A 19,814-nucleotide genomic window follows, 5' to 3' on the forward strand; every position below is an offset into this window, starting at 1 on the left:
CCTCTCTGTTGCTGTTTCTCTCTCTCTCTCTCTCTCTCTCTCTCTCTCTCTCTCTCTCTCTCTCTCTCTTGCTGTTTCTGTATCTCTTTTAAAATTTTGCTTAGCATTGGAGATGGAGCAATCTTGAGCTATTTATCTGTCTTATCGCCCTTGGACCTCTGTTAGCATTTCAGATTGTACATTTAATCCTCTTCAATTGATTGACCTCCTGGAAGCAGGCATCAGCAGAACACTAGCTAAAAGCACATCTGTAGTCAGGAAGAGAGGTTGCTGTAACTTTGTGGAACAGGTACAGAGGTCACTGCAACCTGCACATATTTAGGAAAACAGAACTAGTTTTTATACCATCTAACATAAGTTTTCTAAGGAAAATTGGTAAAGATTCTGGAATCAATTCTGAATGAGATATAGTCATTCCAAATAAAGCAGCATCAACAAAGGATGACCAGTGCTTATGGATCATCTGTTACCAGTACAACCATTTTTCACACAGTTAACCTCAAAGACATCATCACTCATCACTTCCAATGCTCCACCATTAACATCATCAACATTATCATCATTAACATTAAGATCAGTCTTTGTAGAGCCTACCCTTTTCAGATGTCCTCTGATTTTATCTATTTTAATCAGTATACACCATTTAATTAAGTTATTACTATGTCTATGTCATTTGCTCTTCACTTTTATAAAGATAACTTGAGAGTCAGAGAGTTGAGAGATCTACCCAATGTTGCATGGGCAAAACAATGTGGAGCCTCAGCTGGTCTCCATGTTTATACATCTACATCAGCCACTTGTTTGAGAACCCAGAGCAGAGACTTTCTTCTTCCCCGACACTTTTGCTGTACCTTCATTCAAGCTTTTGAAGAGAGTGGGTGAAGGACATTGTCAGCAGATGGCAATGATAGTTCACACTCTCATGACTGGGATCTTGTGAGTTGAGTGGCTCCCAAAGGGCTGTTTCTCTCTGTGAGATTTCTTGAAGAAGACACTCTGCTTCTTCTGTTCCATCAACCCTCCACAGAGAGTGTTTCCTCAGTTCTCCTGAAGGAATCGTGGTCCTGGGTATAGCAAAATGAGACCTTCTTATTGAAAAAGTAAGCAAATGATCTTCCCAGAAAGACGGACACAAAATGCTCATACTGTGTTCTACTGACTACAGAACATTTTATTTCAAAGAACGTGAATAAAATTCTCCCTTAACTGAAATTATATAGTGAATCAGGTAAGTTATACCCCTCATTTTATGTGTTTGCACATTGCATTTATAAACAAAATGAAAATATATGTTTTCCTTTTACTGTACAAAGTCTGACCGTATTCATAATGATCTATTTTAGATGATACCATTCAAATTCTGTTTAGACTCTAGTGGCAAAGAGAAGCATTTTTAAAATTCACAACCACACACTTCAATTCATCATCCATTTAATAATCATTTACTGAGCTCTGGTAAAATGTTTATATCCAAAGAGCCTTAATTACTAGGTTCTTTGAATAAAAAAAGTTAGATAACACTGAAAGTGGAATTGAAGTGGACATGAAGTGTATATTATACATCAAGAATAACTTTTTATGTATGGGCACATATTATAGAGTGGCATTTAAGTCAATAAGAGGTAGTGAATAGAAATGAAACCCTATAACAATGTATCACTTGGTGACATCATTTCTGTTTTAGGCAGTGTAAGCCCACTGTGTGAAGTTTATACATTGACTATATCACCCAGGTACATTCTGCTCAGAACACATTATTGTCATGAGGAAACATGACTAAAATGGTATTTCAACACATAATACGTGGAACAGACATCTGCCTCAGTAAAACAATCATGAGTTCAAGTCAGAAAGACTTAGATTTTGACCTTAAACACTGTTCTTGTCACATATATTCAATAGAAGAGAATTATGAGAAATTGGAAGACAATCCCACACAAAAGTATATACAGAGTATTCACGTTGTGGCAGTCATGCAGTAGTGATAGCCTAAACACTGTTCTCAAAGCCATGTTCATTGCAAATTACTTTGGTGCCATCCTCACTAAGTGACACAAAATAACAAAGCAGCTACTACTGAGAAATTGCTGGGGACAGTGATTCACAGCAGTGGGAGGACACAGGTAAGTCTCATGCCAGAATTATTATGTGTGCTTCAACAATCACAATTACTTGACCCTGGACTCCTGGATCTATCCATCACAAAGAGATGCAAAAAGTTGCCCTCACTGTGAGCCTGTAATTAGGAGAACTGGCAAAGTGTGGTGAACAGAACTATGAACAACTTTGTGTAGAGAAAGTGGACTGGAGTCATACCAAGGCCTTGTTGAGCACAGGCATCAAAGCACCATCTATACATTGCTTCCACTGTGTTATTGTCCAATGCTGAAGAAAACCTCTATGAGAAGCCTAACAGTGATGCCACGGAGAAATGCTTCAGTGCACATCTCCCAGGCATACATTTGAGAATCTCTGCTTTGTTTCTGTTGGCTGCAATTTTCTGAAGTAGGCAATGGTGCATTCTGCCTTCCCCAGAGGCACTGTGGAGCAAATAGAGAGTATGCCATTGGGAAGCTCTTTCTTTATTATTGAATTTTTTCTCTTGCCCCTGTATATTGCTCCTAAAGCCTGACCCAAGAGCTTGCAGCATCCCTGGGGATAGGTCAGCCATAGTAATCAGAATATGGCAGATGGAGAATCAAGTAGCTGGATCTGGGCTCATTTTAGAAACAAAGTGTGCTGATAAATAGTCATTCTTGATAAAGAATGACTTAATGACCTTAGAGTCAGATGTTCCTGGACCATTCAGGATTTCTCCCGAATGCTCTGGTAAATCTTCTGATTTACCCCTCGTCTTTGTTTTTAATATCAAGGAAGAACACAGATCGAAGTGATTGCCTTGGCAGCAACTTCAGTGATGATGGGTGTGGAGTTGTTAAAATTGACAGCTGTGTTGTCTCTGGAACTACAGTTTGCTTATGTTCAAGAGGCTTATAAGAGACACCAAGGAAAGGGGATAGAAAGCAACTACCAAAGGGTAACATGAAATCCACCCTAAAACACCAGTTCTGTTTGTCCCAAATTACACATATTTTCACAATAGATCATGATGGCAGTGCCTGCCAAACTGGCCAGTCCTTAGCCCGCTTCACTACTTTCAATTATACTAACAAGAAGAGAAGGAACTGACATACTGCAGGCCAAAAGTATGCATGGCCATGTGGCAGATGCTTCACATGCAATCCACACAAGAGGCTTCAGAGAGAACAGTTTGTCTTTCCCTCTTATTAAAAGCCCCTTTTAAAATAAGCGACAAAGGACATACATTTTTAGGAGCCAGTGCTGTTATTTTACTGTATGGAAACACATTCATGGTCATCCTATTGAATTCTTCCTTGATTCCATCCATTCCTATTATTATATTTACAAGGCACTATTATATGGGACTGACAGGATGGCTGTTAGTAGAGTACTTGCCTTGTAGGCCTGGATGTAATCCTTAGCACCCATGTAAAAAGCCAGGCATGGTGGCATATTTCTGTAATTACAGTAATTGAGAGGCAAAAAGGAGTGAGGTCTCTGGTGCCCACAAGCCAGTAAATACAGCCTAATTGATAACATCCAGGCCAATGAGAGGCTTGGTATCAGAGAAAATAGCTGAGGCTGTCTTCTAGCTTCTACACTCCATGATCACACCTACCTACAAGCACACATATGCACACACGCACACACACACACACATTAGTAAAAGAGAGAAATAAGTATAAGAGGATATATCACATAAGCAATATTATTTCATTATAGTAGTCCTTTGAAGAATGTTAAAGGGAGCTTCTTGCCCCACAGTGTATCATTAAAAATGGGTTCAGAATAGTTAAGTAAGCTGCCGCAAGGTCAGAGAGGAATGGTGCGGAGCTAATGTATTTATCCTCCACTTCATTCCTTTGGTAGACACATGGGCCACAGGAGTTTATTTTCATGGAAGCTGCATATTATAAATTCAAGCCTGGGCAACTCTATGGGTATTTGCCACAAGGCTTCCATGACCACTAATGAACTGAAACTAAGCAGTTAGCTATGGATTATAATACCACTGTGGTCCCATGACAAATTATGAAGAGGTGATGATAATGAAATCTTATGACACCAAATAAAGAGAGCACATCTGAGGTCTAGCACAGCTACATTTACCACTGTGGAAAGCAAAGACAAACATCAGAGTGAGGGTCTACATTGAACTGATAATGAGCGAACAGAACTAAGAAGACCTTTTGAAAATCCAGATTCTAGTGGCAAACATGTGATCCCTAAGATCAGGATCAAATATTTATTCAGGCAGAAATTAAATCTTTTCTTGTCCTGGATCTATTATGGATCTTGCAGAAAATGTTCTCAAGAATATATCTTGTTGATCAACTCAATGAGCCAGAACTGTCTTTTGCCTCCTCGGTCACTGAAAGCTTCCAAGCACTACGGTCTCTGTTCCCTTTAGAACACTAATACTGTTCTCTATCTATGATTAACTAGTGACTTAGAGGTGAACTGAATCGCTGCAGGCTTTTCCATACATACAGGATTTATATAGTAGTTTCTCATGGAAAAAACACAATGCAATAAACAGCCTACATTTGTAGGGTGGGCAGAGGAATAATAGCTTCAGTTGTGGTTTCTTAACTCATCCAGGTCTGTCATTCTGTAAGCATACAATGATTCAGACTTTTATAGCCATGCTTATTTTCCTATGAGGGCATGAACACCCACCTACCCATTCATTCTCACATCCTTAAAAAAATGAATAATGAATGCCACCTCTCAGATACAGAGCACATAAGTAAGGTTATTTTCAAATTCCCTGAGGATCAAATAAAAAAGATAAAATAAATCATATTATTCATTATGGGCATGAACATTGGAACACAGACCTTATCATCATATCCCCCTTTCCATACATAATTCTCCATGCTAGGTATATTGTTTAACATAGACAGACCAAACTAACCAAAACAAATCCAAGATCATAATGATACCAATAAACAGAGGTTTTGGAATTGAGTTCACTTAGTAAACATGTGGGGAGGCATTGGGACACTTTTTATAGGGTTTAGAAAAGGAAAAGTGCAGGCAACAATTCATATCTCAGAGCATGCTTTGAACACAAAAGAAGCAACAATGTCCACTCTGGGTCTTCTTTCCTGAGTGCTGAAAGCAGGATGCCTCAGTCAGTCTACATTATCACTTCTAAGATGAAGACTGTTCGGTACTGGTCTCTTTCTCAATCAGCTTTGGGGTGCATCTACATAGTTAGGGATAAAAAAGATAAATGGCAAGTTGAGGGCAGCATTCTTCCTGGGAAACTAAGTGAACTGTACCAAAAAATAATGAAAACCAGTGTCCACCACACAAGAGATCCTAATTTATAACACTCAGTGTTAATATTACCTTTATATATTGAATGAATGGATGGGTGGGTGGCTGTCTGTCTGGCTGTCTCTCTGGCTGGCTGGCTTGCTGGCTGGCTTGCTCAATAGATATGGATAGGTGGATGGATGGATGATGGATGGATGGGTGGGCGTATAAAAGGATAGATGGATACTAAATCTGAGCATCCATAAATATTTCCTAGAACTTAAATGATATGGACTCTGGTCTTTAACTACACCATTCTTCTGCCCTCCTTTGCCCTGTTCATCCTTCTTCTACTCCTCAAACAAACAAATAGTAGATAAAAAATGCTGATGAAGAAATACTATCACTCAACCTTGTCAATGTCAGAATGACAACTAAATCTTATAACCACCAAATGCCCAGCCTATTGCCAATAGGCCAGACACCTACACAGATGAGTAAAATAGTCTTCTCTCTTGCTCCATCCATCCCTTCTGATACTCCACAGAGCTCTTATGCTTTTCCAGGAGGTTAAAGAAGCTGATTGTATTTGATCAGGAAAGCCACTTTCATTTTATTTCATCATGGATACCAATTCCAACTCATAGTCATAACCAATTATTAACGGGAAAGAGTAAGAGTTTTAATAACATTGTTATGTACGGTTCAGCGTTTCCGGGCATTTCCCCAGAGGTGGGTGATCTCATCTCTATCCCCACTGTCGTCTTCATCATCTTCATTCTCATTGCCATAATGTTCCTCTTCTAGAGCCCATTGCAATTTCTCTGTCCCCAAAGTCATTTTGAGTTATTGATGTTGCCTTGTACGGTATAACATAGGTGACAGAATGAATATTTTATCTCTAGATTAGCTGAACAACAGGGCTACAAATCTGGGAAGTCATGCACTCTGAATATTCCTGTTCAGTTTCATTGCCCTTTGCTCAAAGTGCCATTTGAGTGTGCCTTAGAACTGTAGAAGATATCACCAGGGGGTTGGTCTACAGTGCCCATTCTTTGCCATTGGCTCAGAATCTTTTGTTATTCCTCCCTTTGGCAGTGATTTTCCCCCAAAATGTGCATACAAGCTAACAGTATTTCCTTGATCCTGAATCCAAATTGTGAAATATTTCAGGATCTAGTGTAGTATTAGCTCCTCCTATGAGACAAAACCAATCTATCTCACAGAAGCGAACTGTTCACTACCATGTCTCACTGACAGGAAGTTCTGCACAGAAGCATCAGTGTTGACCGAAGGCCACTCAATGGTGTAACTTGCACTGTGTAGTCAGGGAGAACATTTTGGGTAGCTTTATACTATTTTTTTTTTTTTTTTTTTTATGTTCAGGATGAAAGCCCATGGAGAAATATCACATACTATTATTAACTTCATACTGACAGCTCCCCCTGGGCAGCTACAAGTTTATTGCTAGTTGGAGGATGAGCATTAAAGGGAGTAAACCCCCGAGTCACTGGCAATCATGCCCTTTGTGTTTCTTTATTACAGGAACAAGGGAAAATTGGAGTTGTCTTCAATATTGGCACAGTTGACATCTCCATCAAAGAAGAGAGAACCCCCGTCAATGATGGCAAATACCACGTTGTGCGCTTCACCAGGAATGGGGGAAATGCTACACTTCAGGTGGACAACTGGCCAGTGAATGAGCATTATCCTACAGGTAACATCTTCCCTTTGGCCTCCCAGGATCACCATTCTTTGGCCATTATTTATCACGATTATCATCAAATTATAGGCAAAGACTGTATCTATGCCTTTTGTCGGAGAAAAAGAAGTTATTTCTTTAGGCTTAGAGCAGTGTAGGAAGCTTCTGGAGACTTGCTAAGTACGCACTGAACCTTTTGTTCTGCAAACCTTAGACCAATGCTTCCTGACTGGTTCATACTGAAGATAAATATCCTAAAGTTTCTAGTTGAAAGAAAGGCCATCACCCTTGTTGTCGATAATCACAAGATGCTGAACGTTATATCTGTCCTGTGTGATGCTAGGTTGCTAGGTGTGGTTGGAGGGACAGATGGCAAGAGGTGACAGAGAAAATATACCAGCAAGTTTATTAAATCAGGGGAGCAATGAGAAGAACCAACGGTAGAGTTCCCTTATTTATTTGAATTAGCATAGTACTTTTCTCTCACTCCCACTAAGCCTGTGTTGCTCTTTAGAATCTGGTCCTAGTAGTGATTTTCCTAGGAAGCATGCTAGCATGGGAGATGGAGGGGCTAATCATGCATTTGAATTTCACAGTCCTGGAATGTGCAGCAGCAAATTCCCAGAGCCAGATGGCAAAGCACAGGGAGAGAGGCGATTGGCTTCTTAAAAGGGACTCATTCAAATACTCCCTTAGCTTTCTCTCTCATGTCTTAAGACTCCCACCAAGAATCCTGAACCCTGGCCATAAAAGCACCAAAAAGTGAACTTCAATACCCAACGAAAAACTGTTACTCCATAATTGCAGTGTAGCCTAATGGACAGATAATGGAAAATAGCTCAGGAGATTGCACTTGTCACTAATGTGAACAAGATGCATGTGGAACTTACAGGCTGATGCTCAAAGTGGCCCCGTTTTGGTCTCTATTTTCCTTACTTTCTCAGCAGTGAGATGAACATGTTGATAAAGCAGCCTAAATTCCATTTCCAGGATTCTGGGCATTTTGGTTAATAATTAATTATCGTACCTGAAAGAAACATTCACAGTAAACTTGTATACTTGTGGCCCAAGACATTTTCTCAGTAGCTTAAAGGCAACGATTGAGATTTTAGGCTTTGAATCAGGATTACATTTCTAAAAGGCAAATCAATAATTGTAGTGCTTGGCTCTCCCATGATACCCAGTTTCTCCCTATGCCTACTTTAAGAATTGTGGATACTAATCACCCAAGGCACTGAAGGTATAAACATATTAATTAATTAATTAATTAATTACCCCATCTATTCATGTATCTGTCATTCCTAGATTCCCCCCCCCCCCAAACAGCCAGCTAAGCCATTGATAGAGTTCTGTTAGTATTTCTTAGATTCTCTCTCTCACACACACAAAATGACCTCGTGAGGCTGTTTTGAGGATTTGAAGAAGTCTGAGGTTACTGTGAATTTTTACCAACATCCAAATTCCTTGGACACTAATAGACTTGATTTTCAAGTTTTTGCTGCTTAAATCTGGGGGTGTGATGGTGGGGTAAAATATGGGAAGAGAAAGTGAAATAGCAGAGACATTAAAAGCTGTTCATTTATTTGTTCATAGGGAAAAATATCCATCTCCCTTTCTCCGTACCTATTATCATTGGCACTAAAATTTCTGTTCTAGGGCTTGTTGGTTGTCTTTCTGATAAGAATTTCAAAGATTTCTAAACCAATGTTAGCCATTTGCCCAGAGCAAATGGAGAATGAGCAAATTTGTCACCAGCAATGAGAAGCCATTGGGTGCTCATTTGAAAGCCACAGATACCTAAGAACACCAGTGACCCTTGCTGTGCACCTTGCCCCTTGTATCTTTAGCTCTAAATTATAGGTTGCCTCCTGTAGGCTTTCTTAGCAGAATAAACCTTTCTTTAATGCCAGTGCTTTTCCTGTCGGACAATTATCATCACTGGTAACTCCCATTTATTTGCAATAAATGTTATTATTGTTGGGCAGAGTGGATCCTGGCAGTTAGAAATGTGGACCTTAGAGCCACCTGAGTTGAGAACTTGTGTGTGTGTGTGTGTGTGTGTGTGTGTGTGTGTTTAAGTCAGTTGTATGTCACAAGCATCTGGATTAGGAACTTGAAATGCCCTACGTTTTGAATCATTTGGTGCCATTCCCTACATACAATTCAAGATACAATAACACTGAAGCATGAAACAAGAATAAGAGTTTCCAACAGTTGGGATTTTTCTCCTCTGATGATTACTGTAACATTGGGAATGTATCAGATTCCTTCTTCAAAAATTCTCATTTATTTCCCTTGTACATTTTTCTTGTTAACTCTGCAGACAGGTGTCCATTTTTTTCAGAGCTGGCAGTATAGTTTCAAACCTTCCATGAGGCACAGAAGCTCACCACCCATCCAGTGTCCAGTCCTGATGATGCCTATGTACCCAAACTTCTAGATCTATGTCCAGGCTCAGTGAGAAGAACTCATGTGAGATGTTTAACAAAAAGGATATATAATCATGTAAGCATATACTACATAGTAGCTGTGTTACCAGATGTGCTCATTTTATGCATGATTCACTTAGACTATTTGCCAGCCTATAAGTTGGATAAACGGGATATGTCCTTTCTCAAGTTCAAATCAACACTGACAGTGATGTAGGCACCATTGCTGTCCTACAATAACATAGCAACTGAAGGACAAAATCCAGACCAGATTAGTTCTTCACAAGTAGTCTCAGTTTGTACTCTTGCCCCCACAGTACAAGAGTATTACATTTGAGAAACCTGCCAAGATATCTTCAGCATCTTTTGGATCTTGAATAACTTAGTTTCTCTCTTATGACACTGAAACAATTCATTTAACTAAACTTAAGCAATCATTACTACAATATTAAAATATTTAAGTAGTTTATTTTAAAGCTAGTGCCACTATGACCTCTGTGTGTGAGAACCCAACAGCAAAGTCACCAATCTAGTTAAAAGATATGTCCACTTCTTTTTCCAAGACATCCTATTATATTTACCACAATTGATTAGTAGACATTAAGAAAAATTCAGGTTTATCTTACCATAAAGATCAGTTTTAGTGACCACACAAATATAGTTGTCATGAGATGAGAGGCAGAAAATTTACATTTAAGGAAGTAAACAAATGTTAACACAAACAGGTCCAAGTTGTCCTCCTCATGACAGTGAGGTACTCTCGTGGACCAATTAAGAATAATGTGTATTTTAAGGAGACAGTGTTTCTACCAAATAGTCACTTGAGTTGTCTTATTCTAAGGGCACACTTTTGGAAGTCATCCCTGCCCACCACATCTGAAGGGGTCAGCTTCATAACAGGATGAATGGGTCAGCTCTTGAATCTTTTCACAATCATTTATAGGAGTTTACCTGGCTTTACTGAAACATCCTACTGTGAAATACTGCAAGCACAGCTGGACATGGAGCCTGCAGCTCTGGCTCTTTGTGAATCACTAAGTATCCAAAATGGAAATAGTTCTGCAGCAATTGAGATCTTCTATCACTTGATTCTAGGAGACAGAACTCAAAAGTGACTTCTTTCTTTGAACCTGAAATAGAAAGGCTAAGGAAGAGGAAAGGGAAATAAAAGAAGAGTGAGCTCAGAGCTATCATCCAGACACTGACAAATGTGCCTGCTTTATACAACCTCTGATTGCTCTCTCTACACAATACAATGGTAAGGACAGGGGAGGGGAGGTGAAAGGTGAGTTGAACATGGGGAATTAATTTTAGCCATCACTCTGGGCCTCTGTGAGGCTGAGCTGAGTATGATTGCTCAAGATCCACTCTCAAATGTGGGTGGGTGGCCATTATGCCACCAGGCTTTTCAGGGTTCTGTCATGGGTACCCTATGAGCTTTGCAGGAGAAAGCCAGATCTTTCAGAAATGATGAGTGATAAGCAAGTTCCAAATGTATAGGGATTCTATCTTCCCATCCAAGGGTTTGTGAAGGAGAGCCAAGCCTCCCTGTTTTTCCATTATCTAGTATATCAACTCACTGTTCTATAAGTCACTATTCTATTGCTATCCTGAAATACCTAAGGCAATTAACTAATACAGGAAAAAGCAGGTCGATGCTAATGTTTCTGGAGATCATATCCAATATCTGAAGCAATTAACTTAACCAAAAGTGAATAACTTATTAGTAAGGGAAGTTTATTTGGATCACAATTCTGTAAGTAAGACTTATCTGTTTGGATTTTTTTATTAGATATTTTCTTTATTTACACTTCAAATGTTATCCCTTTTCCTAGTTTCCCCTCTGAAAACCCCCATCCCTTCCCCCCTTCCCTTGCTCACCAACCCACCACTCCCACTTCCTGGCCCTGGCAGTCTCCTATACTGGGGCATAGAACCTTCACAGGACCAAGGATCTTTCCTCCCGTTGATGAACCAACTAGGCCATCCTCTGCTACATATGCAGCGAGAGCCATGAGTCCTACCATGTGTTTTCTTTGGTTGGTGGTTTAGTGCCAGGGAGCTCTGGAGATACTGGTAGGTTCATATTGTTGTTCCTACTAAAGGGCTGCAAACCCCTTCAGCTCCTTGGGCACTTTCTCTAGCTCCTCCACTGGGGACCCTGTGCTCCATCCAATGGGTGGCTGTGAGCATCCACTTCTATATTTGTCAGGCATTCGTAGAGCCTCTCAGGAGCTACTGCCCAACCTGGGGATCCATCCCATGGACAACCAACAAAACCAGACACTATTGTGGATGCCAACAAGAGCTTGCTGACAGGAGCCTGATATAGCTGTTTATAATTTCTAATAAAGGTCATATAGTGGAAGAAATGTCACCTCATTAGGCAGGAAACCAAGAAGAGACACTTGGTCCAAGGCCCTTTCAAAAGGACACACTTCTGATGAGCACATAACACCTTCTAATTACACCATCCAGGGGACCAATCCTTTAGTGAATGGACACTCACCCAAACCATAGCAAACTCTGAGAGGCTAAATAACTTGACTAGTGCTTCAATAGAACACGATCAGAATCAAGATTTGTTCCTGATTCTTGCACTGCACCACCTCAAACATCCTGCCCATTGTACTATTTCTGACTTGTTATTTTATTGATAGGAACACTCTTGGTAATATACAAATAAGACATTTCCGGAAACAGTAATCCATGCCTGGAATAGTTTCTGTAGTAGTGTTTCTGACCCTTGGTACTCCTGACCTCTTGGGGTAAGTGACTGTTGTACATTGTGGCTGGTTCAGAGATGTGCTATCAGGAGCAGCATACGGTACTGAGTAGGATGTTGGATTTCTGTTCACTGTATGCCAGTAGCAGGTTTCTGCAGTGTAAAATGTCTTCACTTCAGTGTGAAATGAACAATGACAAAGAATCACTGAATTAATAAGCGGGTCTTTAAAAATGTATTTCTGTTACTTGTCCTCCTGTTATACCTTAAATACTACGCTGGGAGATATGAGATTGTTCCCATATGAACCTCATTCTAGCTTACCAGGATTCTGAAGAGTTAAAAATAAGTACCCATCCCATTATCAGCCACCAAACCCAGACACTATTGCACATGCTAGCAAGACGTTGCTGAAGGGATCCTGATATAGTGCTCTCTTGTGAGGCTATGCCAGTGCCTGGCAAACACAGAAGCAGATGCTCACAGTCAGCTATTGGATGGAACATAGGGTCCCCAGTGGAGGAGCTAGAGAAAGTACCCAAGGAGCTGAAGGGGTCTGCAACCCTATAGGAGGAACAACAATATGAACTAACCAGTACCCTCAGAGCTCATGTCTCTAGCTGCATATGTAGCAGAAGATGGCCTAATCGGCCTTCACTGGGAAGAGAGGCCCCTTAGTCTTGCAAACTATATATGCCCCAGTACAGGGGAATGCCAGGGCCAAGAAGTGGGAGTGGGTGGGTAGGGGAGCAGGCATGGGGGGAGGGTATAGGGAACTTTCAGGCTAGCATTTGAAATGTAAATAAAGAAAATATCTAATAAAAAATAAGTACTATAAGTAAACTCTTGATAAGATAATGAAATTTCTTTCTTTCTTTTTTTCTTTTCTTTTTCTTTCTTTCTTTCTTTTTGTTTTTGTTTTTGTTTTTGTTTTTGTTTTTTTGAGATAGGATTTCCCTGTGTATCCCTGGCTGGCCTCGAACTCAGAAATCTGCCTGCCTCTGCCTCCCAAGTGCTGGGATTAAAGGCGTGTGCCACCACTGCCCAGCGATAATGAAATTTCTTAGGCCTTAGGTTGTGGACGTTGTACATCGTGGTGCGGAGCCTAGTGCGCACCACGATGTACAACGTCCACAAGCAGTGGGATTAAAGGCGTGTGCCACCACTGCCCAGCGATAATGAAATTTCTTAGGCCTTAGGTTTTCAGTAATTCCTAGTCAGAGAGGAGAAGTTTGTTCCTTCCCTTTGCGTGCAAACATTTGAGGCCTTACCAGATTGGCAGCGTGAATTAAAATAAGCTTCATCTCTCTGATCACTTATCAGTTCAACATTTGTGTTCCCTTCAGTTCAAGGGTGGTTGGGAGGTGGGACAGGGGACATTGTTTATAAAGTCCTACAAACGGAACAAAAAATAAAAAGTACAAGTGTAATCAAGAGGGAAAGCCACCATTTTTGAACTTGGATCCAAGGCTACATAAATTAAAAGAACAGCTAAAGAAAAGCTGTTTCAATGAGTGTGGTCAAACAGTTTTTACTACAATTAAAAACGTTCTCATAAGTAAATTCCTCCAGCAGGACAAAATATATCAATGAATCAATCAAGCCAATACCTTCTAAATATCTGCGCTGTAGAAGTTGCTTCCTAAGCTTTCGGGACTGACTTAAGATTCACAAGATTTGTGTTCTTTTGTCAAAACATTTCCAACGTGGTCCTGGTGGTCTTTGGTAGAAAATAGAGCATAAACACCCATGTGCATATTTAAATCTTAAACTACTCTCTACTTAGTTACAGATTAACGTCATGTGGAAATGACAGTGTGAAAGTCTCATGTGTAATGTGCTCCATGATACACTCACATCAAACCCTTGGATCCATTAAGATACTGACTTTCAAGATCCATTCCTGATTAGTTGAAATTTTCCTTTAACAAGATCCACAGGTGCCATATGCACATCCAAAACTTAGGGATTGAGATTTTTTTTTTTTGTTGAAATATTTTTGATAATCATTGATGTTTAGAAAGCTAAAAATAGTTTTCTTCTTGCAGATTTACTATTAGCATTGCCCAATATGCCAGCCACATATCACATGTAACAACCACTCAGTATTTACAATGAGACTAGTATTACTGAAGCTCTATTTTTTTCATTGTGAAATTTTTATACCATGTGTACTTTAAACATATTTATTATTATTATTATTATTACATTTATTATTACTAAATGTACTTTTATCCAACTCTTTATTTCTTGTTAGCGCCTATAAATAGTACAGAATCAGAATATAACATGTATTATCTCCTTTTGGCTATTTTCTACCATTAAGTTCTCTACATCACTAATAGTAAGCATGTCCTCCAGTGTACCTTCTGAGACTATGTAGTATTTTTTAACCAGGGCCAATAAAGTTATCTAATTCAGGGAGTTGTGGGAGACTCTAAAGAGGATGGTGAGCAAATGCATGAGTTTTAAAATGTACAAAGTCCCTTCCCACTTATCTCCTCTCACTCCCTCCTCGGGTAAGTCTTCACTGCTGAGGCATTTCTATGTGCCTCACGTCTATGTGTGTGCACTTTCTCCCATTACAAACAAATGATGGCCCAGGCTGACATTTAATATAGGAAATTTCAAAAGGAGTGCTGCTGGAGATGTGTTTCTTAAATAGAAGTGACAGTGTACCCTTTCTTAAGCTATATTTGTATACTCTGACAGCATGATTATGGAGCAAATCCATCAACAAACCTGACCCAAACTAAACAAAATAAAACCTAAAAACCAAAAAAAATTAAACAAACAATAAAACCAACCCAACAACCAACCGAATAAACAAAAATAAATTATTTTATCTGTAAAATCAAGATTGTGGATTGAGATTACTGGTCTTTTCCAATGTTCCTTAAATCCACTACGCACTCATGAGAGCTAATTGTACTTGCAGCTATCCAATAAATGTAATTTATCACTTTTGGACACAGTTTGTTTGTTTGTTTGCTTGTTTGTTTGTCTGAGAATATCTTATGCACTGAAGTTTACTCAGAAAGGCAGAGAATTAGGAACAAAGCAACTTCTCATCTTGCTTATTCATCCTTCCTTTAAAAATCTCCAATTATAAAACCATTCCCTTGGTGAGGGCTTTGTTTCAAGGGAGTAAAATGGGTCATATGATTCCTGTACCAGACTGCAGACAAGATAATTCCTGCCACGTCTCCTTCTTCACAGACAAAACAAACCAGTAGGCCTTGAAGTACTCTGAAAGCTGAAGTGGGTCTGCTCCTACTTTATGGCTTAGCGAAGCCTCTAGAGATGTGGGTTTGGGTTTGGTTTGAACATGCTGATACACAAACCAGGCTGGGATGCCCTAGGTTTTCCCACATATTCAGAAATCCTGACTTTAACTGGAACCTTCAAACTATAATATTTTATCTATAAAAGCAATCTCTGAATTTTTTTTATAAAGCTACATCTCAAATTTCTGCCTAGTCTAGAAATTGGCACTTCTCTGTTTCCCAAGGCATTTACCTTCATTAATATAACAGGTGATGGTTTTTTGACTTTGGATGATTCTTTCCCTTTATGATCCCATTATCCCTCCTCCTTCTCTATCTAAGCAGACAAGAGGAGACTGATTAAATGGAAGTCTGTTTTATTGCTTGATGGTCTGGCTTCAGGAAGTGGAGAAAGGATGCTTCATAGGTTTGTCTTTATTTTTTTGTCCTATCAGACAAACCTTTCTCTTTAGTGGATTTCTAGTCACAAGATAAATAGCTATGCATCTTGCAAGTTAAATGCAATTATAACTATCATGCCTAGAGCCTTTCTCTCCCTTTAAATATCCCTTAGTAAATGATAAGCATTTCAAGGGAAACTGTAGACATCTGCTAATGTTAAAATAAAGAACAGTCACCCTCAAAATAAAAAGAATATATATATATATATATATATATATATATTCATAGTAACTATTTTATATATAAGTTATATATAAAGAAGGATATCATATAGATGCTAAAACACTTGGGACCCGGGAAGAAGGAATATATTAACATTTGGCATATGGGAATTTGCCCCAAGACATTAAGCTAGTACATAACTCAAGATTATTTATAAAAAAATGGAGTTAAATAACACAGAATGGAGCTTGTTGTAATAATTAAGATTTATAACAGATAATATGCTAGCAATTACATTAACTATGGACATTATTTATACACAATTCACTTGTGTACAGATTGTGCTTTTAGTCTATAGTCTAGTTAGAAAAAAATAATTTTGCTGCACATACTTGTTGAACTTCATAGGATACACATCTCTGTCTAGCTTATGTTATTCATTATTTTTAATGAAGCCATGGAATTTACAGGAGAAGGTAGAATTTTGTAAATTGAAAAACCATATTATATTTTTTTAAGTTCTGACTCAAATATGTAGGCTGTCTATTAGCTTGATGGATTAATTCTGAATATTATTTGATGACAAATATAATTGAAACTATTTATTTTTCAAAAACTTTAGTGTGTGTGTGTGTGTGCGTGTGTGTGTGTGTAGGAGTGTATACATGTGCTGGTGTACACATAAAGGTCAGAAGATGACCTACAATAGTCAGTTTTTCCCTTCTATTATATGTGGTCCCAGAGTTTGAATTCAGACTGACAAGTTTGGCAGGAAATGCCTTTGCTCACTGGAACAATTGAATAATCTCGGTAGTTCCAAAATTTCTTCAATTCCACATACTATGCATGTATTTTAAGTCACATCTTTGGAATAGTGCTTCAAGGATTAGAAATGTAGGAAGATCACATTTATGAGACAATAACGTTCGTTTGAGACCATGTGACATAAAACTCTACTAGCATCGTCTTCCTTGTGAGCATCCCTATGAATACAAACATCTTAATCCACATGGCATTCTTCTTAATTAGAACAATCATCTAATACTGTGTAGCTCTAAATCTAAGTTTAGTGATTGTTATAGGAGATGATATTGTCTCACAAAAGCTACAATTTAGTTGTCAATAAAAGTACTAGAATATATGATTTAGGATTAATCTTTAATCATGATTACCTGGGACTACCACCCAAATGATCTGATATGATTTGTCTGTCCTTCTTTGTTCTCTGCTTTAGATTTGACCATATTCCATGTTTTATAACATTAACATGAGAGCTTAGACTTATGCATAAACAAAGTTTTCAAATGCATTCACTTCTGTTTACATTTTCTATGAAGCTTCAGGGTCTCTCTAGCTATTTAAAGTCTAAAAAGTATTTTAAATTTCTTTTATGAAGGATATACACATGTGTATATACTTATATACATGTGTGTACATATATCGTTTATAATTCTATGAAGTAGAAAGATTAATTAATGGGAGCCTATGCTTTGAATCACTCAATCAATTATAATCATATTGCAGATCATCACAAAGAGATAAAGTCTTCAAGAAACTGGATCAATATCTCAGTAGGCTAAAGATTATGTGTGTTTGGGGAAGGGGTGGCAGAAGGAAAGGATGGAATGAAGCAAGGACAAGAAGGCATTTTTAATCTTCAAATCTTGGCATTAATGTAGATTTTATTAGATTCCCAGTAATATTTACAGTGTGCTCTGTGAAATGTATTTCTTTATTACATAGTGTTCTGGAAGTCTCTAATGCAGACAGCTTGGTGTCCCATTCTCTCTCTCTCTCTCTCTCTCTCTCTCTCTCTCTCTCTCTCTCTCTCTCTAATTTAATTTGTTTTTAAATTTATTTTTTACACTCCATATTCCATTCCCTGTCTCCCCCATCCACCCTCCGATGGCTCCACATCCCACACCTCCTCCCCACCCCACCCTGTCTCCATGTGAATATCCCCCATCCCCTTCACCCCAGGGGCCTCTAGTCTCTTGAGGGTTAGGTGCATCATCTCTGAATGAACAGAGACCCGGAAGTCCTCTACTCTATGGGTGTTGGGGGCCTCCTATAAGCTGGTGTATGATGTCTGTTTGGTGGTCCAGTGTTTGAGAGATCTCAGGTGTCCAGATTAATTGAGACTGTTGGTCCTCCTACAAAATTGCCCTTCTCCTCAGCTTCTTTCAGCCTTTCCTAATTCAACAAAAGGGGTCAGCTGCTTCTGTCCATTGGCTGGGTGTAAACATCTGCATCTGACTCTTTCAGCTGCTTGCTAGGTCTTTCAGAGGGCAGTCATGATAGATCCCTTTTTGTGAGTGCTCCATAGCTTCAGTATTAGTGTCAAGCCTTGGGACCTCCCCTTGTGCTAGATCCCACCTTGGACCTGTCTCTGGACCTTCCTTTTTCTCAGGCTCTTCTCCATTTCCATCCCTGTAATTATTTCAGAAAGGAAAAATTATGGGTCATATATGTGACTGTGGGATGGCAACCTCATCCCTCATTTGATGTCTGTCTTCCTGCTGGAGGTGGGCTCTATAAGTCCCCTCTCCCTACTGCTGGGCATTTCATCTAAGGTCCCTCCCTTTGAGTTCTGGGAGTCTTGGTGTCCCATTCTCAAATGCCAAATGTACATGCACAGTGCTGCATAAGAAGACCTCGGGATTAGATATATAAGAAAACAATGGCAATTCAACAGAAATCAAACATGAGTTACTTCAAATACTATACATGAGTTAACAATGAGTTATAAAAACATACCACTGTTTTAAATATTGGAACTCTAGGCCAGCTTCTTTTATCTAGATATTCCTCTACCCTCATCAGTAGAATGGATTTGCACAGAGGCATCTTTTTATTTATGTATTTGCTCATCATTTAACAAGTATTTATTATACATGTAGTGTGTGAATCTATGCTAGGCAATGGGTACACAATGAAAGATTAAGCATAGCTCCCTTATTTAATGATCTTTTAGATAATGGAGAAGCAAGAAAAGTACATGAAGAGGTAGTGATAATCCTTCTAATGAGCAATAATGGCTCACATATTGCACTGAGTTATTGAATCAGTCTACATAATAGACCCAGAAGATAGGAGCTATTTTAATCATTTTACAAGTAGGCATACAGAGTCTTTTTAAGATCTGCCAACTCTCCCAGGTCATAAACAAGTGCCTGAAGACCCAAAACTCAAACCCCATGAGTCTTGAAGGGAAACATGATACCTTAACTTGTACCCCTCCCCCCAATTCCACAGAGTAAAAGAAAACGCTATTTTATGTTTGACTGAGATCTAGAATTAATGAAAGTCACACTGATATGTCTAAATTATACATACCTGGGTACCAGATAGAGTTTAGCATGCCTGAGGGTAAGTAGTGCCCTTGGTTATATATCTTTATATATATAATTAAAGAACCCAATCTCCTATGAGATTGGATATATATATATATACATATATATAATTTATATATACAATATATGTGTGTATATGTATACATATACATATGTATATATGTATATATATATGAATATATATATATATATATATATATATATATATATATATATATGAATATATACAATCTAATGAGTTTGGAATTCTGATTTCATCATCATATCATCAGTTTTGATAAATAAACATGGTCACTGTGTTTGACTTCATTTGATAAAACTTTTCCACTCTTTCTAGCAGAGAAATATGAATCTCATTCTTTTACAGTG

The 19,814-nt window shown here is 38.7% G+C and overlaps 1 protein-coding gene across 43 annotated transcripts in view; it reads left to right on the forward strand.

Annotated features, from left to right (window-relative positions):
* Nrxn3 (neurexin 3) overlaps positions 1-19,814 on the forward strand; it is a 1,590,688-nt gene that overhangs the window by 1,419,395 nt on the left and 151,479 nt on the right. For all 43 annotated transcript variants that reach the window (XM_029541252.1, XM_029541257.1, XM_029541238.1 and 40 more), the window contains one exon: positions 6,892-7,063. In XM_029541252.1, the coding sequence (XP_029397112.1) occupies positions 6,892-7,063 (172 nt within the window). The remainder of the gene's footprint in view (positions 1-6,891; positions 7,064-19,814) is intronic.

The sequence above is a fragment of the Mus pahari genome, chromosome 7 (genome assembly GCF_900095145.1).
Source record: "Mus pahari chromosome 7, PAHARI_EIJ_v1.1, whole genome shotgun sequence".
In the NCBI taxonomy this organism is placed as follows: Eukaryota; Metazoa; Chordata; class Mammalia; order Rodentia; family Muridae; genus Mus; species Mus pahari.